This window comes from Scyliorhinus torazame, chromosome 21 (assembly GCF_047496885.1).
Source record: "Scyliorhinus torazame isolate Kashiwa2021f chromosome 21, sScyTor2.1, whole genome shotgun sequence".
NCBI lineage: Eukaryota > Metazoa > Chordata > Chondrichthyes > Carcharhiniformes > Scyliorhinidae > Scyliorhinus > Scyliorhinus torazame.
The window spans coordinates 21,632,844-21,658,796 of NC_092727.1; the positions used below are offsets into that span (position 1 = coordinate 21,632,844).

General features: G+C 43.1%; 1 protein-coding gene across 7 annotated transcripts in view; it reads left to right on the forward strand.

Annotated features, from left to right (window-relative positions):
* Positions 1–25,953, forward strand: part of LOC140398216 (uncharacterized) — a 131,706-nt gene that overhangs the window by 24,465 nt on the left and 81,288 nt on the right. For 5 of the 7 annotated variants that reach the window (XR_011937438.1, XM_072486608.1, XM_072486606.1 and 2 more), the window contains 7 exons: positions 1,354–1,390; positions 1,576–1,759; positions 4,109–4,482; positions 7,441–7,555; positions 10,074–10,447; positions 13,289–13,391; positions 21,317–21,436. Coding sequence is in view for 6 of the 7 variants with exons in the window: in XM_072486608.1 (XP_072342709.1) it covers positions 1,354–1,390; positions 1,576–1,759; positions 4,109–4,482; positions 7,441–7,555; positions 10,074–10,447; positions 13,289–13,391; positions 21,317–21,436 (1,307 nt within the window). In the remaining variant the exon portion in view is untranslated. The remainder of the gene's footprint in view (positions 1–1,353; positions 1,391–1,575; positions 1,760–4,108; positions 4,483–7,440; positions 7,556–10,073; positions 10,448–13,288; positions 13,392–21,316; positions 21,437–25,953) is intronic. The other 2 variants (XM_072486610.1, XM_072486607.1) reach the window with 2 other exon arrangements.

The following is a 25,953-nucleotide window of genomic DNA, read 5'->3' on the forward strand; positions in this document are numbered from 1 at the left end:
CCCTGGAGCTGTGAAGCAACAATGCTACCCACTGTTCTACCATGCTGCCCTGACAGGACCTCTCAATTTCCCCACTCTCTGGATTTGGCCCTGGAGTTGCATTCACTGGCAGCTTTATTTCATCAGATCTCCCTTGATACAATTAACACCGAGAAAGTGCGCTTCTACAGAACCTTTCTCGCTTCGGTCTCAACAGTTCTAGTGGCATGACCTTCCAGAGTTACTCTTCAACCGACCAAACAACAACATCCCACTTCACAATCTGCTCACATCTAGTACAAACACTCAACATTTTAGTGTGCTTTTGGGTTTTAGATTTAATTCCCTTTTAGCTAGCTCACACATTGTTTCATCAGGAGCTCCATACGTTTTGTGTGTTCTTACAGCTAAACAGCCTGATCTTTTTTGGAGAGAGCCCTGCTGGCTTCTCCTGAGCACTGTGTTCTGTGTGAATTCATCTGCAACACAACAGGCCCCACAAATAGCTTCTATTTGCCCTTCTTGGTTACCCAGCTCTTATCTCCATAGCAATGTCAAGTTGTCAGGTTATTTTGTAGAAATGGCCTCACAGCCAGAAAATTCAATTGCAAATTGCTTTCTCAGAAATAGCTTAGTACAGTTTCACTTTGGGTTAAGAAGATATCTCAAAAATACAAGTTTTTTGCAAACTGCAGAGTTAATCATATTACTAATATGTTTGTGATTTCTCAAATGACAATGTTCTCATGTTATAAATGATTATGTATGATCAATAGGATAAATCTAACATGACCAATTCTATTATTTGCCATACCCAATCACTGTTAAGCTTGGATGGTATCTCGTAATAAGAACTGGAAAACAAGTCTTGAACTCAATTCAATTCCTGCAATCACCTCTCCAATTCCACAGTGCCATTTGTGTCCCTTTATATAATTAATATATATTTGAAGCTCCAATTCTAGCTTGAGCACTGGGCAACATTAACTCTTTACCAACACTCACCAGTGAGCTGGAATGAGTCATCGTTAGTACCATCAAATGAGCTCAACAACATCCTGCTCGCAAGCGCCCATGTTGAATTCCACCAGATATACCTTGTTCCAGATCTCATGGTCCTGTGAGTCGTAAAGTGTTTTAGTTCTTTTAGGAACAAAAGATTACACACACCAGTTAGTAAAGAAGTTTTTTTTATGGCTGAACGAGACAGTGATGACTAGATGAATGTTAATTACAATTATGTAATGGACACCTAAACTTTGAACATTAATGAATAAGTAAGACCACTAGTGTATGGCGTTAGTTCACCATAATTAGGGACTGGAGTTTGAATGGAAAATTTAATGTTCATATATTTTTTTAATTTATTTTTAGAAAAAGCAGCTGGGAACTGGGAGGAAGATGACATTAGGTAAAAAAATATGTAAACTTGTTTTTCCTGATTATAGTGTTGACTTGTGTTATCATAAGTTTAAAGCACACACAAATGGAATAATTTTTCAAAAAGTAAAATGTTTTTTGTGTGCCTGTTAAATGTTGAGCTTTTGATTTCAAAAGTCAAAAGACTAATGTTGGGTAAACCATGTCTATTGAAAGTTTGAAAGACCAAAGCTGTGATTCTGAGGGTTCTACAATTGAAGAAGATGATGATGAAGATGATGTATCTAGTGAAGATGATGATGTGATCCCTACAGTAGAATCTGTGGATGTCTGGGTAAAAAATAACAACAAAAACACTTGCTCTGATGGGGAGCAAAATCAACAAGCTGTACATTTGGATGTAAGTATGCAATGTATTCTTAATGCCTAATTTGATGAGGCAATATTCTTTTCCCAAAACTCTACAAGAACTTTTATTCAACACAATGCTGAATAGTTTTGCACTGTTCTTTTGGTCATGTTAAAATGTAGCACCTGTTGATCAGATTTTAATCAATCCTGTAATATGGCATAGAAATTATTGTTCGCAAAAATGATGTAGCATCATGCTGTTCTACTTTATAAATGAGGCAGTTTTAAAAATCTGATATCTGGCTCCATCTCCTGTCTTTAGCTTGTCATTGCAGCCAATTTTGCCAGAGAAAAAAATGCATGTCAATGAGATGGCACTGATTCATGGAATGCTTACAGTGCAAAAGGAAGGGGGGGTGGGGGGCACAGGTTCAATCCCTACTCTGCGCTGAATTACCTAATGTCAACGTTGGGTAACAACACCTAATGATGTGTTTCAGTGACCTGCTGCAAATGAAGCTTCTTGAATCCATGTCGGATAATCTGTCCAGTAAAGTTAAGTGCTGTCAAATTGTGGTCCAGTTGTACAAAAAGACCCAAATGTGGCAGCATTTATTTTCCAAAGACATATTCAGCATTTATTTTCCAAAGACATATTGAGCTTATTGTTGTCAGATCTTCGCAGACGTCACTGTTGCTTTTCACATCTTGGCCCGTACCTGTGATGATAATCACCAATGAGTGCAGATGCTGCTGTGATCAGAGTCACCTTATTGCATAAACCCAATTCACTGCAGCATTAACACCCACGGTTGGAATTTCAGGTATCATTTTTACATAGGTGGGTAGAATCTTGAATACACAGAGTGTGGTGGAGGCAGATCAATAATCACTTTCAAAAAAGAATCGGATTGTTATCTAAAGAGGAAAAAATTGTATGACTACGGGAAAAAGGGGTGCAGTGACACCAGGTGAATTGTTCTTTCAGAGAGCTGCCGCTTACGTGATGGGCTGAATGGCCTCCTTCTGAGCTGTATATATTCTTTTATGCATTCCAACAAAGTGCAGACTCTGAGTAGCTCGTATTTCCAGTATTGTTTCATAAACTAGCCTTATGAATATGAAAAATATAGTTTTCTGAATTAGTTTTAATCAAGTGGTACTTCAATATTCAATTTGTGTTGCAAAGCTTGAGCCATCGCAATCGTAAAACTCCAGTTCGTTCTGAAGTCATTGCTGTTGTCCTCCGTGACACTGGGCCAAGAAATGGATATGAACCTGATTGCTTCCAGTGGGAAATGAATTGTCACCCATGGATGCAGGGTTAAGTCATAATGGAAGTCCATTTCCAACAAGTGCAATTGACGCATGGGAATCCAGTCCCCTCTTAAGACCCTGAGTCACACACCATCCTGACTGGAACATAAAGATTTGTTCTATCATTGATCCTGAAACTGCCTGCCTAACGGCATGTTGGAGTATCTTTGCCACACAGACTGCAGTGGCCCTCCATGAGGATTACCTTAGGCAAGCAGGGATGGACAATGAATGTTGGACTTCTCAGCAAAGCCTTTGTCATCATACTAAACGTAAGATTGTAATGTTAATTGAAGTGCGAGTTCATTGTTTACGAATGGTTCTTTGTGCCGACAGAACTGTACAATAGCATGCCTTTCAGAGAGTAGAGAAGAGAATAAAAATAAAGATTACACATTGGTGGAACAAGTATTTTATCTATTATATTTCTGGAGAAGAGTTCCAAATGGCCTCCTTATATTGTAAACTCCTTTGATTCTAATTAAGTTATGACTTGGGTTAGATTCAATTCATTTTGGACTTCATTTGAATTTAGATGATTAACTTGTATTTTGTCTTTGACCTGAAACCACAAATGTTGAATGACATTTTAAAAGCAACTTTAAAAAAATTCATAGACTAGAATACCTACAGTGAGGTAGGAGGCCATTTAGCCCATTGGGTCTGCATCGACCCTCTGAAAGAGCACCCTATCTAGGCCCACTCCCGTGCCCTATCCCCCATCACCCCGTAACCCCACCTACCCTGCACATATTTGGAATGCGGGAAGGAAACCCACGCAGACATGGGAGAATGTGCAAACTCCTCACAGATAGTCACCCATGGCTGGAATCGAACTTTTTAAGGGTGGCACGGGGGCGCAGTGGCTAGTACTGCTGCATCACGGGGCCGAGGACCCAGGTTCGATCCTGGTCCCGGGTCACTGTCCGTGTGGAGTTTGCACATTCTCTGCGTGGGTCTCACCCCCACAATCCTAAAATGTGCAGAGTAGGTGGATTGGCCATGCTAAATTGCCCCTTAATTAGAAAAACCTTTTATCAAAAAAAAACATTTTAAAATGACTTTTCATTTTATTTTACAGATTCCTTTCTTGTCAATGAACTTCAAAGCTAGCAGCTCTGAGTCTGAAAATGATAGTGTTGGCAAGTTAAACCAAGGACAGGAATCAAAGGTGTCATCTGAAGGTGATAATTATGGTTCAGGGTCAAACGACAGTTTGAGACAAAACCAAAGAGATGTTGGAAATCCGTGTAATTCTTTGGAATCTGACAACCTCGAAAAAACTGTAGACATATTTGTTACAGAAGTTCCATCCTCTCTCTCCGTGGACCCTGAACAAGTGGCATTCTTACCTTCTACGGATCCTGTAAATGCTGCATCATCATCTATGGATCCTAGCAAGGACATGTTCTCATCTTCTGTCTCCACAGTAGTGCAACCATCATCTTATGAAAGGTACGATGTTCAAATTGAACAGTTTGCAAGAATTAGTTGCCTCCTGAAAATCGAAATGAAATGAAAATTGCTTATTGTCACAAGTAGGCTTCAAATGAAGTTAGTGTAAAAAGCCCCTAGATGCAATATACCGGCGCCTGCCAGCTATTTAGCCCACTGTGCTAAACCAGCTGCTGGGTGCTCAATTTTAAAAATTATGCAGAGCTGTCTTTCAGTTGAATATAAAAACTATGCCATAAGATATTTGAGTTGCTCCACTAAATTTTCAACAGCCTTTGTACGGAATTCTGCCATCAGATACCGAAGCGTATAACTTGTCAGCGCCTTAAACAGTGGCCTACGGCCAAAACACAGCAGAATGGAAAAGTCTGAAGGACAAACTCAATTTGCCTTTTGCCATAATCCAGGTCATTTGAGGCTCCCTGATATACCTTGCTTATTTGGGCCATGCCAATTTTGTAGCACAGTACCACAGTGGTAAGCACTGTTCCTTCACAGCGCCAGGGACCCGGGTTCGATTCCCAGCTTGGGTCACTGTCTGTGCAGAGTCTGCAAGTTCTCCCTACGTCTGTGTGAGTTTCCTCCGGGTGCTCCCGATTCCCTCCCACAAGACGTGCTTGTTGGGTGAATTGGCCATTCTGAATTCTCCCTCCGTGTACCCGAACAGGTGCTGGAGCGTGGCGACCTGGGGATTCTCACATTAACTTAATTGCAGTGTTAATGTAAGCCTACCAGTGACACTAATAAAAATTGTCCATAGAGGGGAGGAATTCAGGAAATGGTGGGCTGGCTGTAGCTAAAGTTGTTTCATGGAACCAGACAGCAGTTCTTCCAACTCATGGAAAAAGAAAACCTTTCTTTTTTTTGAGTAGTCAACAGAATCATTGGTCACGCAGTTCAACAAGCTTGTATGTCATGCACTCCAACCAGACCACCAATTCAGTACTTTGGGACACGGGAATCTGCCCAACTCAATTTAGCAGTGCCCCATGATGATCATGCCTCTGCACTGCTAACTTGGTTACATTCAGCTATTTCATTACATTTAGGCTGGAGAGTTTAATAATTGTGAAAAAAATGTCGCTCAATTATTCAAATCTTTTTGGCAATTTTCACTTGTCATGTGATTTTATTTTCATCTGATTTCCTTCTGAATTGGTCTCACTAGGACCTGCATGCAGAATGAACCATAAGTCTGTAAATACTCTATTTGGACATTGCCTGTCATTCTGATAGCTTAGTTATTGGATATTTACTGAAATTTATCATTCTTAGTTTCTGTAAATGCAAGTTTTCCCTGCAAATAGTTCTTCACTTTTCACCTTAAAATGCCTTTTAATTGAATCAAAATTGTGATTTGTCTTCACTACTTGATATTCCAAGGAGTAGCTTTTTTTCAAAATACATTTCATGTTCCCAATTCTTTTTTTTTCGAATTAAGGGGCAATTTAGCCTGGCCAATCCACCTACCCTGCACACCTTTGGGTTGTGGGAGTGAGACCCATGCAGACGCTGGGAGAACGTGCAAACTCCACACGGTCAGTGACCCGGGGCTGGGATCGAACCCGGGTCCTCAGTGCCGTGGGGCAGCAGTGCTAACCACTGCGCCACCGTGCCGCCCTGTCCATTGAGTAGCTTTACATTTTGTATTTAAATTTACATGGGCACAAATTTAACCTGTTAAATATCGCAGCATAGGAGAATGAAAGAACTTTAATTTTATAGTGCCTTTCATGACCTCAGAATGTTCCAAACTGCTTCACTGCCAGTGAAATACTTCTGAACTGTAGTCACTGTTGTAATTTAGAAAGCGCAGAAGCCAATTTTCATTGAGGTGCCCTGAGTTGGTGAGAGGGACGATATAAATGTAATGCTTTTTCTTGTGAGGGTCAAAACATTGGGCATAGACAGGAATTTCTACCACGAGGATATTGGGCCCAAGCCCGAACTAGCCTTGTCTGATGTCCATGTGTGAATTTAGAAGCAGGTTGTTGGGTGGTTTGTGTTTTTCCTAACCCCACATCATTTCCCAGTGAGATCAGTTATGGCTGTATATTGACACGCAGGCTGAGATTGGCTAATTCAGCTCGGACTGAGAATTGAATTTGGGACTTTTTTTGGCTTGGATTCCACATTGAACTGTGCCAAGGGTGGAGGGACTGCATCAGATTAAACTTAATGACATATGAATTTTGATGGTTCCAGTTTTAAAAATGACTGCTAGAAATGTCCATGTACTTTTAAGTAATTGTAACTTAATATATAAAATGTGAGCACCTTGTGTTTGTATCATTCCCATTTGTCAATTTAAAAAGATATAGAATTCCTACTGTGCAGAAGGCCCATCAGGTCTGCACAGACCCTCCGACAGAGAACACCACCCAGGTCCAATCCAATCCCCCATCCTACCCCCCTAAACCCAAGTAGGAGCAATTTAGCATATCCAATCATAGAATCATAGCATCCCCACAGCGCATTCGACCCATGGAGTCTGCATCGACCCTCTGAAAGAGCACCCTACCGAGACACAAGCCCCCACCCTATCCCAGTAACCCCACCTAACCTTTTGGACACTAAGGGGCAATTTAGCATGGCCAATCCACCTAACCTACACATCTTTGGACTGTGGGAGGAAACTGGAGCACCCAGAGGAAACCCACGCAGACACGGGGAGAATGTGCAAACTCCGCACACAGAGTCAACCGAGGTCGGAATCGAACCTGGATCCCTGGCGCTGTGAGGCAGCAATGCTAGCCACTTGGCACCCCACAGTTATAATCTGGAAAAAGTACTCTACTGTAAAATAATCCAAATCATAAGCAGATGTATTGTTTTATAAGCGTTTATGATTTTCTGAAAAATATTCCTTCCAAAATGTTGCATCTCCTTCCGTTGTAATGCAATAGTAAATATAATTTTACTATAAAACAAGTGTTTGTCATGTTCTCTGTATTGCAGTGATCTAATGTCTGAGGAAATCGACCAAGCAGGCAGTGAGAGTATGCAGAATATGTTGTCTGATGCCAGGAAAGTGCAGCAGAAAGAGCAAAACACATTGCAAGTGAGTTCCGAGGTAGGAACAGTAAAGAAAAATAATGTTTTGCAATAATGTAAGAGCAATTCTTTGAACTTAAAGGTGCTCAATTTATATTTTGTGCATTCAAGACACAACAAACCTACTTGAAACTATATGAGTAGCAACTTTGATTTGAGCCATAAAGTTGTGACAAATTTTAATTTTTCATTCTGAAATGAAATTCCTAAGTTATAAGAGCAACAAATCCTGCAAATTAACTTTTTTTGTATCTGTTCTTTCTTGAACCGTCGTTCCATGTGATGAAGGGTGTACCCACAAAGCTAATTGGACGGGAACTCCAGGATTTTGAGCCAGCTGCAGTGAAAGAGCAGCAATGTTGTTCCAAGTCAGGATGATGTGTGACTTGGAGGTATGAAGCCTGCAGTTTGTGGTGTTCCTATGTGTCTGCTGCCCTTGTTCTAGATGGTAGAGGTTGTGAGTTTGGAAGGTGCTATTTGAAGGAGCCTTCAAGAGTTGCCGCAGTGCATCCTGTGGATGGTGCACACTGCTTCCACTCTATGCCTGCAGGTGGTTGATGGGGTGCCAGTCAAGTGGGATGCTATGTCCACGATAATGTTGAGCTTCCAGTATTGTAGTTGTAATGAAAAAGCTTGTCTAGGGTCATGCTGAGTCCTGGAGCTGCTGTTCAGTCACATAGCCAGGATGTTATTGGAGCAAATAATCTTTCCTACATCCAAAACATTCATCCATTTCTTGATATCGCTTGGGAGTGATTCAATTTGGCAAAAGACTGGCATCTGTGATGCTGTCGACCGATAATTGATGTGACACTTGTGACAGAAGATGGTTTGCAAATGCTTCATCTTGTCTTTTGCACTGACATACTGGGCTTTCCCATCGATGAGGATGTTTGTGGTACCACCTCCTCAGGTTAGTTGTTTAATTGTCATCCACCGCCATTCTCATCTGCATGTGGCAAGCCTGTGAGGTTTTGATCTGATCCGTTGGGACCACTTGGCTCTGACAAGATGTTTGTAGTTTGATATCTGATTCTTAATGAACAGCACAAGTTGCAAAGTAACCATTCCTTTAAACCTTTCAATATTATATTTGTGTTACAAAGCTTGAGCCATCGCAATCATAACACTCCAGTTCGTTCTGAAGTCAATGCTGTTGTCCTCAGTGACACTAGGCCAAGAAATGGATATGAACCTGATTGCTTCCAGTGACCTGTGTGGGAGATGAATTGTCATCCATGGGTGCAGGGTAATGGAAGTCCATTTCGAACAAGTGCAATTGACGCATGAGCATCCAGTCCCCTCTTAAGACCCTGAGTCACACACCATCCTGACTGGAACGTAAAGATCTGTTCTATCATTGTCGCTGGTTAAGTTCCTGAAACTGCCTGCCTAACAGCATGTTGGAGTATCTTTACCACGCAGACGGCAGTGGTCCTCCATGAGTATTCTCTTAGGCAAGCAGGGATGGACAATAAATGTTGGACATCTCAGCAAACCCTTTATCGTCATATTAAAAATAAGAATGAGGATGGCACAGTGGTTAGCACTGCTGCCTAAGGCGCAGAGGACCCGGGTTCGAATCCCGGACCCGGGTCACTGACCATGTGGAGTTTGCACGTTCTCCCTGTGTCTGCGTGGGTTTCACCCCCACAACCCAAAGATGTGCAGTGTGCGTGGATTGGCCACACTAAATTGCCCCTTAATTGGAACAAAAATAATTGGGTACTCTAAATTTATTTAAAAATAATAGATTGTGATGTTATTTGAAGTGCAGGTTCATTGTTTCCGAATGGTTCTTTATGCCGATAGGATGGTACAACAGAGAGAAGAAAATAAAAGTAAAGATGACACATTGGTGGAAAAAGTATTTTACCTATTATGTTTCTGGCAAAGCGCACCAAATGGCCTCCTCTTGTATTGTAACTTTTGATTTTATTTAAATTATGGCTTGGATAAAGCACTTGGATTCAATTCATGTCGAACTTCATTTGAATTTAGATGAATAACTTGTATTTTGTCTTTGACCTGAAACCACATATATTGAATGACATTTTAAAGGCAGCTTTTTAAAATTCATAGATTAGAATGTCTACAGTGCAGAAGGAGGCCATTCAGCCCATCGGGTCTGTGCCGACCCTCTGAAAGAGCACCCTACCTAGGCCCACTCCCGTGCCTTATCCCCCATCACCCCACCTACGCTGCACATCTTTGGACTGCGGGAAGGAAAACCATACAGACATGGGAGAATGTGCAAATTACACGCAGTCACCCAAGGCTGGAATTGAACCTTTTTCAGGGTGGCACGATGGCGCAGTGGTTAGTACTGCTGCCTCACGGCGCTGAGGAGTTGGGTTCGATCCCAGCCCCATGTCAATGTCCATGTGGAGTTTGCACGTTCTCCCCGTGTCTGCGTGGGTCTCACCCCCACAATCCTAAGATGTGCAGGGTAGGTGGATTGGCCATGCTAAATTGCGACTTAAATGGAAAAATCTTTTAAAAACATTTTTTAAATGACTTTTCATTTTATTTTACAGATTCCTTTCTTGTCAATGAACTTCAAAGCTAGCAGCTCTGAGTCTGAAAATGATAGTGTTGGCAAGTTAAACCAAGGACAGGAATCAAAGGTGTCATCTGAAGGTGATAATTATGGTTCAGGGTCAAACGATAATTTGAGACAAAACCAAAGAGGTGTTGGAAATCCATGTAATTCTTTGGAATCTGACAACCTCAAAAAAACTGTAGACTTATTTGTTACAGAAGTTCCATCCTCTCTCTCCCTGGACCCTGAACAAGTGGCATTCTTACCTTCTACGGATCCTGTAAATGCTGCATCATCATCTATGGATCCTAGCAAGGACATCATCTCATCTTCTGTCTCCAAAGTAGTGCTACCATTAAGTTATGAAAGGTACGGTGTTCAAATTGAACAGTTTGCAAGAATTAGTTGCCTCCTGGGTGCTCAATTTTAAAATTTATGCAGAGCTGCCTTTCAGTTGAATATAAAAACTATGCCATAAGATTTTGAGTGCTCCACTAAATTTTCATCAGTCTTTGTACGGAATTCTGCCATCAGATACCGAAGCGCTTAAACTTGTCAGCATCTTAAACAGTGGCCTACGGCCAAAACACAGCAGAATGGAGAGGTCTGAAGGACAAACTCAATTTGCCTTTTGCCATAATCCAGGTCATTTGAGGCTCCCTGATGTACCTTGCTTATGTGGGCCTTGCCACTTTTGGAGTACGGTAACACCGTGGTTAGCACTGTTCCTTCACAGCGCCAGGGACCTGGGTTCGATTCCCGGCTTGGGTCACTGTCTGTGCAGAGTCTGCAAGTTCTCCTTGTGTCAGCGTGAGTTTCCTCTGGGTGCTCCGATTCCCTGCCACAAGCCCCGAAAGACGTGCTTGTTAGGTGAATTGGCCATTCTGAATTCTCCCTCCGTGTACCCGAACAGGCGCTGGAGTGTGGCGACCAGGGGATTTTCACAGTAACTTCATTACAGTGTTAATGTAAGCCTACTTGTGACACTAGTAAAAGGTAAAAAGTCCATAGAGGGGAGGAATTCAGGAAATGGTGGGCTGGCTGCAGCTAAAGTTGTTTCATGGAACCAGACAGCATACTCCAGCTCCTTCCAACTCGTGGAAAAAGAAAACATTTCCTTTTTTTTTGAGTAGTCAACAGAATCATTGGTCACGCAGTTCAACGAGCTTGTATATCATGCACTCCAACCAGACCACAAATTCAGTAGTTTGGGTCTGAACTGGACACGGGAATCTTCCCAACCTAATTTAGCTGTGCCCCATGAAGATCATGCCTCTGCACTGCTTACTTGATTACATTCAGCTATTTCATTACATTTAGGCTGGAGAGTTTACTAATCGTGAAAAAAATGTCACTCAACTATTCAAATCTTGTTTGGCAATTTTCACTTGTCATGTGATTTTATTTTCATCTGATTTCCTTCTGAATTGGTCTCACTAGGACCTGCATGCAGAATGAACCATGAGTCTGTAAATACTCTATTTGGACATTGCCTGTCATTCTGATAGCTTAGCTATTGGATAATTACTAAAATTTATCATTCTTATTTCCTGTAAATGCAAGTTTTACTTGCAAATATTTATTCACTTTTCACCGTAAAGTGCCTTTTAATTGAATCAAAATTGTCTTCCCTACTTGATATTTCAAGGAGTAGCTTTTTTTTCAAAATACATTTAGAGTTCTCAATTCATTTTTTTGGGGAATTAAGAGGCAATTTAGCGTGGCCAATTCACCTAGCCTGCACATCTTTTTGGGTTGTGGGAGAGACCCACGCAGACACTGGGAAAACGTGCAAACTCCACACAGACAGTGACCCGGGGCAGGGATCGAACCTGGGCCCTCAGTGCCGTGAGGCAGCAGGGCTGACCACTGTGCCACCTTGCCACCCTGCCCATTGAGTAGCTTGACATTTTGTATTTAAATTTACATGGGCACAAATTTAACCTGTTAAATATTGCAGCATAGGAGAAAGAAAGAACTTTGATTTGTATAGTGCCTTTCATGACCTCAATGTTCCAAACTGTTTCACAGCCAGTGAAATACTTCTGAACTGTAGTCACTGTTGTAATTTAGAAAGCGCAGAAGCCAATTTCCATTGAGGTGCCCTGAGTTGGTGAAAGGGACTATATCAATGTAATGCTTTTTCTTGTGAGGGTCAAAACATTGGGCTTGGGCAGGAATTTCTACATGAGGATATCAGGCCCTAGCCCAAACTAGCCTTGTCTGGTGCCCATGCGTAACTTTAGAAGCAGGTTGTTGGGTGGTTTGTGTTTTTCCTAACCCCACATCATTTCCCAGTGTCAGTGAGATCAGTTGTGGCTGTATATTGACACGCAGGCTCAGATCAGCTAATTCAGCTCGGACTGAGGATTGAATTTGGGAATTTTTTGGCTTGGATTCCACATTGAACTGTGCCAAGGGGGGAGGGACTGCATCGGATTACATTAAATGACACATGAATTTTGATGGTTCCAATTTTAAAAATGCCTGCTAGAAATGTCCATGTACTTTTAAGTAATTGTAACTGTTAATATATAAAATGTGAGCACCTTGTGTTTGTATCATTCCCATTTGTCAATTAAAAAAGATATAGGATCTCTACATTGCAGAAGGAGGCATTTGGCCCATCGAGTCTGAAATGACCCTCCGAAGGAGCACACCACCTAGGCCTAATCCAATCCCCCTCCCCATTCCTGTAATCCCACCTAGCGGCAATTTAGCATAGCCAATCATAGCATCCCCACAGTGTGGAAGGAGGCCATTCAACCCATGGAGTCTGCACCCACCCTCTGAAAGAACACCCTACCTAGACATGCGCCCCCGCCCGTTCCCCGCAACCCAGTAGCCCACCTAATCTTTTGGACACTAAGCGGCAATTTAGCATGGCCAATCCACCTAACCTGGAGGAAACCCACACAGACACAGGAAGAATGTGCAAACTTCACACTCACAGTCACCCGAGGCCAGAATCGAATGTGGATCCCTGGCGTTATGAGGCAGCAATGCTAGCCACTTGGCCACCCCATAAATATAATCTGGAAAAAGTACTCTACTGTGAAATAATACAAATCATAAGCAGATGTATTTTTAAGTGTTTTTGATTTTCTGAAAAATATTCCTTCCAAAATGTTGCCTCTCCTTCCGTTGTAATGCAATAGTAAATATAATTTTATCATAAAACAAATGTTTGTTACATTCTCTGTATTACAGTGATCTAATGTCTGAGGAAATCAACCAAGCAAGCAGTGAAAGAAAGCAGAATATGTTGTCTGATGTCAGGAAACTGCAGCAGAAAGAGCAAAACACAATGCAAGTGAGTTCAGAGGGAGGAACAGTAAAGAAAAAAAAGAAAAAAATGTTTTTAAGAGCAATTCTTTGAACTTAAAAGGTGCTCAATTTGTATTTTTTGCATTCAAGACTCAACAAACTTACTTGAGACTAATGAGTAGCAACTTTGATTTGAACCATAAAGTTGTGAAAAATTTTACTTTTTCATTCTGAAATGAAATTCCTAAGTTCTCAGAGCATCAAATCCTGCAAGTGAACTTTTTTTTGTACCTGTTCTTTCTTGAACCATTGTTCCCTGTGATGAAGGGTGTATTCATGAAACTTAATTGGCGGGAACTCCAGGATTTCGAGCCAGCTGCAGTGAAGGAGCAGCAATGTAGTTCCAAGTCAGGATGACGTGTGACTTGGAGGTGGGAAGCCTGCAATTTGTTGTGTTCCTGTGTCTGCTGCCCTTGTTCTAGAAGGTAGAGGTTATTGGTTTGTAAGGTGCTATTTGAAGGAACCTTCAAGATTTGCTACAGTGCATCCTATGGATAGTGCACACTGCTTCCACTCTGCGGCTGCAGGTGATCGATGGGTTGCCAATCAAGTGGGCTGCTTTATCCACGATAATGTTGAGCTTCCAGTGTTGTAGTTGTAATGAAAAAACTTGTCTAGGGTCATGGTGAGTCCTGGAGCTGCTGTTCAATCACATAGCCAGGATGTTGTTGGGGCCAATAGTCTTTGCTATATCCAATACATTCATCCATGTGATTCAGTTTGGCAAAAGACTGGCATCTGTGATGCTGTCTGCCGATAATTGACTTGACACTTGTGACGGAAGGTGGTTTACAAATGCTTCATCTTGTCTTTTGCACTGACACACTGGGCTTCCCCATCATTGAGGATGAGGATGTTTGTGGTACCACCTCCTCAGGTTGTTTAATTGTCGTCCACCGCCATTCTCATCTGCATGTGGCAAACCTATAGGGTTATGATCTGATCCGTTGGGACCACTTGGCTCTGACAAGATGTTTGTGGTTTGATATCTGATTCTTAATGAACTGCACAAGTTGCAAAGTAACCATTCTTTTAAGCCTTTTAAAAAGAAAAGCCTGTTTACAAGAATCCTGCAAACCTAGCTTGTGCGAGTTTCTGTCACCTGAGGATTTTGTATCCCTTGCAAAGGAAAGATATAGCCCAAAAATGATTGTGGAATGAAGACTGCAGAAACCTGAGATATTTTTGTCAGGAAAGCTTATAAAAGATAATATTCCAGATCTCCGACAGTCTGATTTTCTTAGTTCTAAGGGGTAAAATCTAAAGTCACAAATGAAAAATTGAAAAACAAAAGCAGTGCACTGTTGCTGCTCAGTTGCTCTTCAGATTAACAGTCTAAAACAATTGCAAACCTTTGGCAGTTATTACTTGCCAGCTCAGTGGAGTTACAAACCATCAGAATAATCGACTACTTTGCAGGAAAAAAAAATAACACATTTGGAAATTATCAGCACCAAGCACTTCAAATTACTCGAAAGAGAGAGAGGGTTTAAATTTATGCACATTCTACTTAATTGACTTAAAATGCAGTAACTTCAACGTGCAGCTTACTTACCACTGAGATAATGTTAAGCAGACTCAATAATTCATCTGTCATGTACTTCTGTTTGATGCAAATCTTTATTGGGATGGAAATTATATTTATAATGCATCTCCACCTACACCCATGACATTGTTCCTTGAAGTGGGATACGCAAGTTCACAAAAATGCTAAGTGGAGAGATTTCTGAATGAATTTTGAAGTGATGCCAATTTCTTTTTCCCTCCTGTCCTTCGAGGGAAATTTGATATTCTTGCATAGTCATTGCAAAGTTTCCGATACAGTTGTATGAAGCTAGCTTCCCAAATATTAAACTTTCCCTGTTTAATTTTCTAGTCTTTATTGTGGATGGCTGTTGATTGATTTTTTAATACTTAAATTGACATTCACAAATCTAGAACCTAAGACAAGCGTGCAAAAACAGTGTGTTTCCAAAATGACTTTGGCTTCAAATTTTCAATCCTTTTTATAACTCGTGTCTAATAAAAGTTTCTGCTTCAAAATTAGGAGTTCCCCTCAGACTTTTCCAGGGAAAAACATTTGCTTAGGTTATTGAGCATTGCTTAAGATGAAACAGTGAGGAATTTAATGATGTCAGATGGAAGCTTTGCTGGCAGGAATTCAGGAATATTCCGTATAATGTTGTAACCCTGTCTGTCTGCAAGTAAAGTTCCTAAAAGGAGCTGGTGATTATAGTCATCCCAGCAGTGGGATGACTGGAAACTCCTAGATATCGTTTTGTCTGCTTCACCAAAAGGTGCATCCAACTAAGAGGGTATCTGATTCCTAAATTGTGTTTTTTTAAAAAAATATATATATTTTATTAAAGTTTTTCAATCAAACAAAAATTTCCCATTTTACAACTTTGTAATAATATATACATTGATCGTTTTTTAAATAAATAATATGCTGACTATCGGCAACTGCCAATAACAAAATAAGAAACAACAGAAATAATAACTAAGATAGTAACTTTGTGAAATCAAATGTAAATAACTAATATATAAACACACACACAACCCCTGAAGACCCAAATGAGCCCCCCCCCCCCCCCCCGGGGGGGCTGCTGCTGCTGCCTTTCCTATTTTCCCTTATCGCTCTGCGAGATAGTCGAGGAACGGTTGCCACCGCCCGGTGAACCCCTGAGCCGAACCTCTTAATGCATATTTTATCCGCTCCAATTTTATAAACCCTGCCATGTCGTTGATCCAGGCCTCCACACCCGGGGGCTTAGCTTCTTTCCACATAAGTAGAATCCTTCGCCAGGCTACTAGGGACGCAAAGGCCAACACGTCGGCCTCTCTCGCCTCCTGCACTCCCGGCTCATCTGCAACCCCAAATATAGCCAGCCCCCAGCTTGGTTTGACCCGGAACTCCACCACCTTCGAGATCACTTTTGCCACACCCACCCAGAACCCATGCAATACCGGACATGACCAAAACATGTGGGTGTGGTTCGCCGGGCGTCCCGCGCATCTCCCGCACCTATCTTCCACTCCAAAAAACCTACTCAGCCTAGCTTCCGTCATATGCGCCCTGTGTAGAACCTTGAATTGTATCAGGCTGAGCCTGGCACACGAGGACGAAGGGTTTACCCTACTTAGGGCATCTGCCCACAGCCCCTCCTCAATCTCTTCCCCCAGCTCCTCCTCCCATTTTCCCTTCAGCTCCTCTACCATCGTCTCCCCCCGTCTCTCATTTCCCTATATATATCTGACACCCTACCATCACCCACCCATGCCCCCGATATCACTCTGTCCTGAATCTCTTGCGCCGGGAGCTGTGGAAATTCCCTCACCTGTTGCCTCACAAATGCCCTCACTTGCATATAGCGAAATGTATTCCCAGGTGGCAACCCATATTTTTATGTCCGTGCTCCCAGACTCGCGAACGTCCCGTCTAAGAACAAGTCCTGCAATTTCGCAATTCCTGCTCGCTGCCAAGATTTAAATCCCCCATCTATCCTTCCCGGGACGAACCTATGGTTGTTCCTTATCGGGGACTACACTGAGGCACCCGTCACTCCCTTATGTCGTCTCCACTGCCCCCAAATTTTCAGAGTTGCCACCGCCACTGAGTTTGTGGTGTATTTTTTCGGGGAGAACGGCAACGGCGCCGTCGCCAGTGCTTTTAAGCTAGTTCCCCTACAGGACGCCATCTCCAGTCTTTTCCACACCGCTCCTTCCCCTTCCCTCATCCACTTACATAACGTTGACACGTTGGCGGCCCAATAATAATCACTTAGACTCGGCAGTGCCAGTCCCCCTCTGTCCCTACTGCACTGCAGGAACCCCCTCTTTACTCTTGGGGTCCTTCCAGCCCACACAAAGCTCATAATACTCTTGTCCACCTTCTTAAAAAAAGGCCTTTGTAATCAGTACAGGGAGGCACTGGAACACAAAGAAACCTTGGAAGGACCACCATTTTAACCGCCTGCACCCTGCCCGCCAATGACAGGGGCGCCATGTCCCATCTCCTAAAGTCCTCTTCCATCTGCTCTCCCAGTCGTGCCAAGTTAAGCTTATGCAAGGTTCCCCAATTCCTGGCCACCTGGATCCTTAAATACCGGAAATATCTTCTTACCCTCCTCAACGGTAAATCGTCTATTCCCCTGCCCTGTTCCCCAGGGTGCATCACAAACAGTTCACTCTTCCCCATATTCAATTTGTATCCTGAAAATTCTCCAAACTCCCTGAGTGTCTGCATTATCTCGGGCATCCCTCCACTGGGTCCGCGACATACAACAACAGATCATCTGCGTATAATGACACCCGATGCTCTTCTCCTCCTCTAAGTACCCCCCTCCACTTCCTAGAGCCCCTCAGTGCTATGGCCAATGGCTCAATTGCCAACGCAAACAGTAACGGGGACAGGGGACATCCCTGTCTTGTACCCCTATATAGTCGGAAGTGATCAGATCGTTGCCTATTTGTAATCACACTTGCCACCGGGGCCCTGTACAAAAGCTGAACCCATCTAATGAACCCCTCTCCAAATCCAAATCTCCTCAGTACTTCCCACAGGTAGTCCCACTCCACTCTATCAAATGCCTTACCCGTGGTCAACAAGTCAAAGTCCGTGTGCAATCTCCGTCTTTCCCTGTATAGCCCTTCATCTGGAGCCTCCGCATATTGCCTATCCACCCTCAAAATCTCCCCCAACAGTCTCTCCCTTTCTTTACCCTCTTGTTTCCCCTTATGGGCCCTTATGGAGATCAGCTCCCCTCTAACCACCGCCTTCAGCGCCTCCCAGACCACTCCCACCTGGACCTCTCCATCATCATTGATTTCTAGGTACCTTTCAATACATCCCCTCACCCTTACACATGCCCCCTCGTCCGCCAACAGTCCCATATCTAATCTCCAGAGTGGGCGCTGCTCCTTTTCCTCTCCTACTTCCAGATCTACCCAATGTGGGGCATGATCTGAAATGGCTATAGCCGAATACTCCGTTCCTGCCACCTTCGGGATCAGCGCCCTTCCCAGGACAAAGAAGTCTATCCGGGAGTACACTTTGTGGACATGGGAGAAGAAGGAAAACTCTTTACTCATGGTCTGGTAAATCTCCAGGGATCCACTCCTCCCATCTGCTCCATAAAGCCCTTAAGCACCTTGGCCGCTGCCGGCCTCCACCCGGTCCTAGATCTGGAACGGTCCAGTCCTGGGTCCAGCACCGTGTTGAAGTCGTGCGCCCCAGCATACGCTTCATAAAGTTCGCATCATCCCAGTTCGGGGCATATACGTTCACCAGCACCACCGCCTCACCTTGCAATCTGCCACTCACTATCACGTATCTACCCCCACTGTCCACCACTGTGGTCTTCGCCTCAAACAGTACCCATTTCCCCACCAGTATTGCCACCCCTCTATTTTTCGCATCCACCCCCCCCCTCCCTCGTCGACTAGCCATCCCCTTTTTTAGACCAGCTCCTCACCCGGTTCCCACGCACACGCTTATCCCCCGGACGATGCCCTCCCGTCCCGACCATCCCGTCCCGACCATCCCATCCCGCAACAGCACCCCCTTCCCCTTAGCAGCAGCAACCCAGTTAACCCCCCCCCGCTAGATCCCGCTCTAGCTTAGTTGCTCCCCCCATATTGCTTCCGGAAGTCAGCAAACTCTGGCTGACCTCAGCTTCCCCCGTTTATCCTTAGCCTCCCATTATGTGAGGCCACCTTCTTCCTGCGCCCCCTTTTCCTGCCACAATTTCCATCGCGCGGGGACAAAGCCAGCGCTTCCCTCTCGGCCCCGCCTCTGATGGCGCAGCTCCCTCTCTCCTTCCCCACCGGCGCCCACATTTCTTCGTGTGTCCCCCTTCGAGGGGAAAGAAAATTTGTCCCCATCTGATTCACAGTTCCTTGCCACCACCTCGCTACTTCATTTCAAGCACTCATTCTCAAATCTAGTCCAACTTCTCCTCTTCAATAAATGTCCATGCCTCCTCTGCCGTCTCGAAGTAGTGGTGTTTACTCTGGTGTGTAACCCACAGTCTTGCCGGCTGCAACATTCCGAATTTCACTTTCCTCTTGTGGAGCACCGCCTTGGCCCGATTGAAACTCGCCCTCCTTCCCGCCACCTCCACACTCCAATCCTGATACACGCGGATCACCGCGTTCTCCCACCTGCTGCTCCGTGTCTTTTTCGCCCATCTCAGGACCATCTCCCTGTACTTGTAGCGGTGGAACCTCACCACTGTTGCTCAAGGTATTTCTCCTGCCTTTGGTCTTCTCACGAGGACTCGGTACGCTCCCTCCACTTCCAGGGGGCCCGTCGGGGCCTCAGCTCCCATTAAGGTATGGAGCATCGTGCTCACATACGCCCCAACGTCCGCTCCCTCTGCACCTTCGGGAAGACTCAAGATTCTTAAGTTCTTCCTCCTCGAGCTATTTTCCAGGGCTTCCAGTCTCCCCATACACCTCTTATGCATTGCCTCGTGCGTCTCCGTCTTCACCACCAAGCCCTGTATCTCGTCCTCGTTTTCGGCAGCTTTTGCCTTCACTCCACAGAGCTCCATCTCTTGGGTCTTCTGCGCCTCCTTTAACCCCTCAATCGCCTGCAGCACCTCCTTCTTGAGCTCCTCCACACATTGCCGGAGGAACTCCTGCTGTTCCAGGCCCCATACCAACTGGCCGCCCTCCGCCGCCATCTTGCTTCTCACTTCCCTTCTTTGCCGCTGCTCCAGAGGATCCTCCACAATCTGGTCGCTATTATCTCTTCTATCCATTCACATCCGGGGGGACTCCCTTCTATGTCGCCTTACAGTGGGTTTAGCCTTCGAAAATTGCCGTTGGGGCTCCCGATAAGAGCCCAAAAGTCCGTTATAACGGGAGGTGCCGAAACGTGCGATTTAGCTGGTCATCGCCGCACCCGGAAGTCCCTAAATTCTGTTTTTGATTACAGATTATTTTAATCATCTTGGAAAGTACCACTTGGGTAAAAAAAAAATTAGCTTTGTGAATTTTATTCCATGGTGGGCCCAATTTTCATGTCAACATTGAAACCAATTTGCACAACTCACTTACTCAATTCTGAGATCTCAGGTACAGGCTTGCCAAGGCTCCTGGCCCCATTGGCTCTATCTATATCTCTCGCAAATCTCTATTAGATCACCTCTTAACCTTCCCTGTTACAAGGAGAACATTCTGAACTTTCCTCATAACTGAATCCCTCACCACTGGTAACATCCTAGTGAATCTTATCTGTACCCCTTATAAGACTTTTTCATCTTGCCGGAAGAGTGCTACCCTAATTGTTTGCAATATTAACTTGGTTAGAGTCTGGAATGCATTGTCTGAGAGTGCGCTGGAGGTAAATTCAATTGAGGCTTTTGAGAGGGAATTAAATGATTTGAAAATATTGTGCAAAGTTATGCGCAAAAGGCAGGAGAATGACACTAGATGAAATGCTCATTTGGAGAGTTGGTGCAGCCAAGATGGGCCAAATGGCCTCCTTTTGCACTGTAACAATTCCCTGACCCTGTGAAGTGATTTAAATGTAGAATTTTATGCCAACTGTGCATCACTTGGCGTTGCACCATGTATCTCAATTAATAAAAAGATCATTTAATGTAAAGTTTGTGTAGAGATTTTCACATGGCAAAATAGTATGTTTATTTTAAAGTTGTATATTTATAAAAGCCTGGTTTATTGCTTTATGTATAATATATGGAGTTAAAATTAATCCATTTTCGATTTATTCATCATAGAATTGATTCTGTTTACTGTTACCTTGACTTCTGATCCAATAGCAACAAACACCATTTGTAAAATAAAGCACTTTTATTTAAGGCCAAATAAGAAATAATCAGTCTCATTATTAGGCCAAATCTGCTTTTCAATCAGTGTTATTGATGATTTTTTTTTGTGTTACAGAAGGAAGAAAGATTGGTAAAATGCAAACTTAAAGAAGCCTCTGAAGCACTGATAGCGTCTAATTTTAGAAATGCCCAGGAGAACTATTTGAATGCCCTTAAACTCATAAAGGAAAAAAAAGTAAGTTTTCCTGTTGGGACTTAAAATACTACTTGTTTTAATGTTATGAAATGTCCCTCATTAGGCCAGTGCAATCTTGCAGACTGGAGAATTTCCCACATGGCTGTTGTGTACAATTTGACATGTCCTTCATTAACTTTTGGGGGGAAAATGGGTAAAGGAAGTAACTTATAACGTTTGCCTTCCATTTAGTCATATGTTGTCACAAATGACAACAAGAACATATAAAACCTTGTGCATTTTTTTAAAGAGATAAAATCAAACTAGATATTGGCAGACATTTACCTGTTTGGGAAGCATTCATCTTCAGTCCTTAGCTGGGTAAATGCACCCACCATATTTTAGCTGCTTAAGTAAAGGTAGTTGACCCAAACTAAGGCTAAATGGGAAGTCTTCATGTGTATGACATTTGTTGCAAGATTTAATTATTACTGTATGTGAACTTTCTTCGGATTTATTGCTATGAATTAAATAGTATTTCTATATCAATTCCTTTGAAAAGGCGGCAGATATTTTCAAGTGTTGTACTTTTTGTTGTTTTAGACCCACTGTTTCTTAGATTATCAATATGTAGAGATACATATGAAATCTGCTATGATTTTTGTCTTGCTTTAAATTGCACTGTGCAATTCCAGAAATTAGCAAATCCTAACGGTTCCTTTTATATCCATGATCAGTCTTTGAATAAGGCTCAAGGTCAATCCTACTCTATCCAGTTGCTTGGCTTCTTGCCTTGTACTATGAATCAGTGTGCATGTTTCTAATATTTGCAATGTGGTTTTAGAAAGCAATCCAGTTTATGTGCAAAGTCTAACTTTTCAGTCTAGACTATCACTGCAATCGAACCCAAGTTTTTCGTCAAAAATGACCCAGGTTGCATACTTGTTAGAATGTTAGTAAGGAAGCAAAGCCTTTTCTGGTAAAAATAATCTGAAATATTGGTACGTTGTTACTCGATTTCTTCCTTACAGATCCTAAATTTAATTTTATTTTAAAATTGAAATAAATAGCCAAACCTAACTTTAAAAGCTATTTTTAGCTTTGTTGAAATGAGTTGATGTGTGATATTGCACATCGACAGAGTCATAGAGTTTTACAGCACAGAAAGAGGCCCTTTGGCCCATTATGTCTGCACCAGCCATTAAATATCTATCTATTCTAATCCCGTTTTCCCGCACTTGCCCCATAGCCTTATACGCTGTAGCATTTCAAGTGCTCATCTAAATGCTTCTTAAAAGTTGAGGGTTCCCAATTCTCCCATCCTTTCAGGCAGAGAGTTCCAGATTCCCACCATCCTCTGGTACAAAAGCTTTTCTTCACATCCCCTCTAAATAAATCTCTTGCCCCGTGCCGTAAATCTATAAAGTGTAAGAGTGTGTGTGTGTGGCACTCTATACTTGTGTTGCTAATTATTTGTGGCTATCTTTCACTCTTGCTGTGCATTCAAGTGTTTTATAGCTGAATTCCTCTTTGTCATTCTTCCTGACATAATGTATATGCTCCATTTCTGTTCCATTACTGGTTTACTCATTTTGTATCATGTTTTTTTAAAAGTCCATTTTATGCAAGGAAATTGCAATCAGTACTTCAGAGGTGGCTACTGAGACTGGATGAGGAGAGTTCCCATCCATGTGGCAGAACAAGAAACTTGAGTTGGAGCGAGGGCTGGCCTGGAGTTGAAAAGAGGAACACAGTCAGAGAATATTATTATTAGCATCCATCCATCTCGGGAGATGATGAACTGCGACCAGAGTGCATGTCGCATCTGCATTAAACATAGCCTGTTATGGCTTCAGAGGCAGATTCATGTGTGGCAGTCCCTTCCTCAGTTGAAGAACAGCATTGGCCCAACATTGCCAGAAGGTTTTTCCTTCTGGTGGACTCACTTTTCTGCCCTCTGGTCATGTGTCTTCTGCTTTTACCACGCCCTTCCTGATTGCTCGTCTCCACGCACTCCAGTCAATAACAAGGGCATTTCATACATCGACTCTGATTCTGGTCGATTTGAAGTCTCACTCGCCGTCATTCTAGTATCGTAGATGACTTGTTAGTCTCGTGCTGATAGCTAGCTCATAGAGCATATCTTTGGGAATCTGGCTCCATTCTTCTCAGTTCACAAAATGGGCAAACATGCTGGGATCCCTGCACGCTGGTGTACTTCCAAGTTTGGCTCTTTCTTGACAGGCGATGATCAATATTCATCTGAGGCAGCAGAGGAGGAAATTGTTCAATTATTTTTCTTGGCTTATGTAAGTTCATGCGTCACGTCTGTAAAGGAGAGTGCTGAGAACACAAGCCTGGTACACACCGAGCTTTGCATTTTGGTTAGTGTGCTGCTGCTCAATACTCAATGTTTCAGCTTTTATATAACAACCGCAGCCGTGGCAGTCCTGGTGCTGATTTCGGCATCAAGGGCCAGGTTACTTGTAATGGTTGTTCCAAGGCATGTGACACTGTCAATGACCTCCAGTGTGTGATTGTCAATGTTGATGAAAGATGGTGTCTCTACTCCTGGCCCATAACTTTGGTCTTCCTGACACTATTGTCAGTCCAAACTCCTTGCAGGCTTGGGAGAACTGACTTACAAGGTATTGCAAGTAAACTTCAGTATGGGATGCCAGAGTCGCATCATCAACTCTCAAACCAAGACGTAATGCACTTTGGCCGTAACATTCAGTCTTTCCAAGTTGAACAGCTTACCATTGGCTCTGGCATGCAGGTAGATTTGCCAAAAGGGTACAGTGGCAGCATGGAGAAAAATATGCCAAAGAGATTTGCAACAGCAAGCAGCTCTACTTTACCCTGCTGCTGATCTTGAAGCCTCCGATGATGCTCCATTGTAACTGACGAAACTCAGTATGTTGTCGAGGAAAGAAGACTTGTTTTCCACGAGTTGAGCCAGGCAGCCTATTTTCAGCAGGATTAAGTTTGTATCTGCTGATAAGGTCGAAGGCCTTAGTGAGGTCTATGAAAGCAATGTTGAGTGGTCTGAACTATTCCCAGCACTTCTCATGTCAGTGCTGAAGTGAGAAATCCATGTCAATTTTCGGTCTGCCAGCTCTGAATCCGCACTGAGACTCCTGGGATGCGCGATGCCAGAGTCTGCAGTCTGGTCAGAGCAATGCGTACAAAGATCTTTCCCACAATATTTATAAGGAGATGCCTCAGTAATTGTTGAGGCCATTGCAGTCCCCTTTGTTTTGTACAAGTTAACTATTTTTGCACAGATGTCTTAAGGTGTGAACTTTCCCTGCAGGAGAAATGTAAACGTTCAGGGAGATGTTGCATCAGTGCTAGTTCCAGTGGATTGCCGTTGTTTACTGGGGCATTACCACTGGCAAGACATTAATGGCCTACAATGGCCCAGATAATCTTATAAATAGAGGAGAATTTCCTTTGGACTACATTGTGGAAAAATTACGGTTTGGAGGGAATAGCTTTACTCTTTTTTACATAGAGGGTAGTGGGTGCCTAGAACTCGCTGCCGGAGGAGGTGGTGGAAGCAGGGACGATAGTGACATTTAAGGGGCATCTTGACAAATACATGAATAGGATGGGAATAGAGGGATACGGACCCAGGAAGTGTAGAAGTTTTTAGTTCAGTGGGGCAGCATGGTCGGCGCAGGCTTGGAGGGCCGAAGGGCCTGTTCCTGTGCTGTACTTTTCTTTGTTCTTAATATTGGCTCTGAGAAGGAGAGCATAGGTATGAGGCAACATGGGTGAGAGAAGAGCAGTCACCCATGCATGGGGCAATTGGTATGAAGCAAAGTATGAAAGGAGCAGGCTCAAGGTAGCAAATAGATTCTGGGTCAGTGAATAGAGAAGTTGGACAAATTTCAAACCTTTCTCTCTTCTATATCAACATCATCCAGATATGAGATCAGTTTCATATTTACTTTTATGACACCCAGCTCAACCTCCCATACCCTTTTTGTAACCCCTATACCGTGCATACTTGTGTATATAAACTGGTGTTCTATTTGATGCCAAGTTTATTTTTCAATCTCATATCCTCTCCATTACTAAGATTGCCTATTTCCATTTGCATAACATTGCATGCCTCCACCCCTTTAATCTGCTGCTGAATTCCAAATCTATGTTCTTGTGACCTACAGGTCCGAATAATCCAATACATTCTAGGCACAAATACCATCCTCCACCCTCTATAAACTTCAGCTCATTCAAAACTCTGTTGCCTGTAACATTAATTGCCAAACCCTGCTTGGCTATCACTTTGGCCTTTGCCTACTTATATTGAGTCCTGGTCATGCATCTCAATTTAAAGCTCTCTGTGAATGGCTACAGCATAGCTTAATGTTTAAATTCCTTCATGACCGTAACATCCCCAACCCCCTTTCCATTTCTATCTTCCCTCGGCCTCACAACCTACCGTTTCCTACCACACCCTCAACCTCCTCCCGAACTATTTGTAGCTCTTGAATTTGGTCTACTGTGCATCCTCCACCAACTCTTCCAAAATCTTTGTGTTAACGATAAAGGTCTTGCCCTGGGCCTAG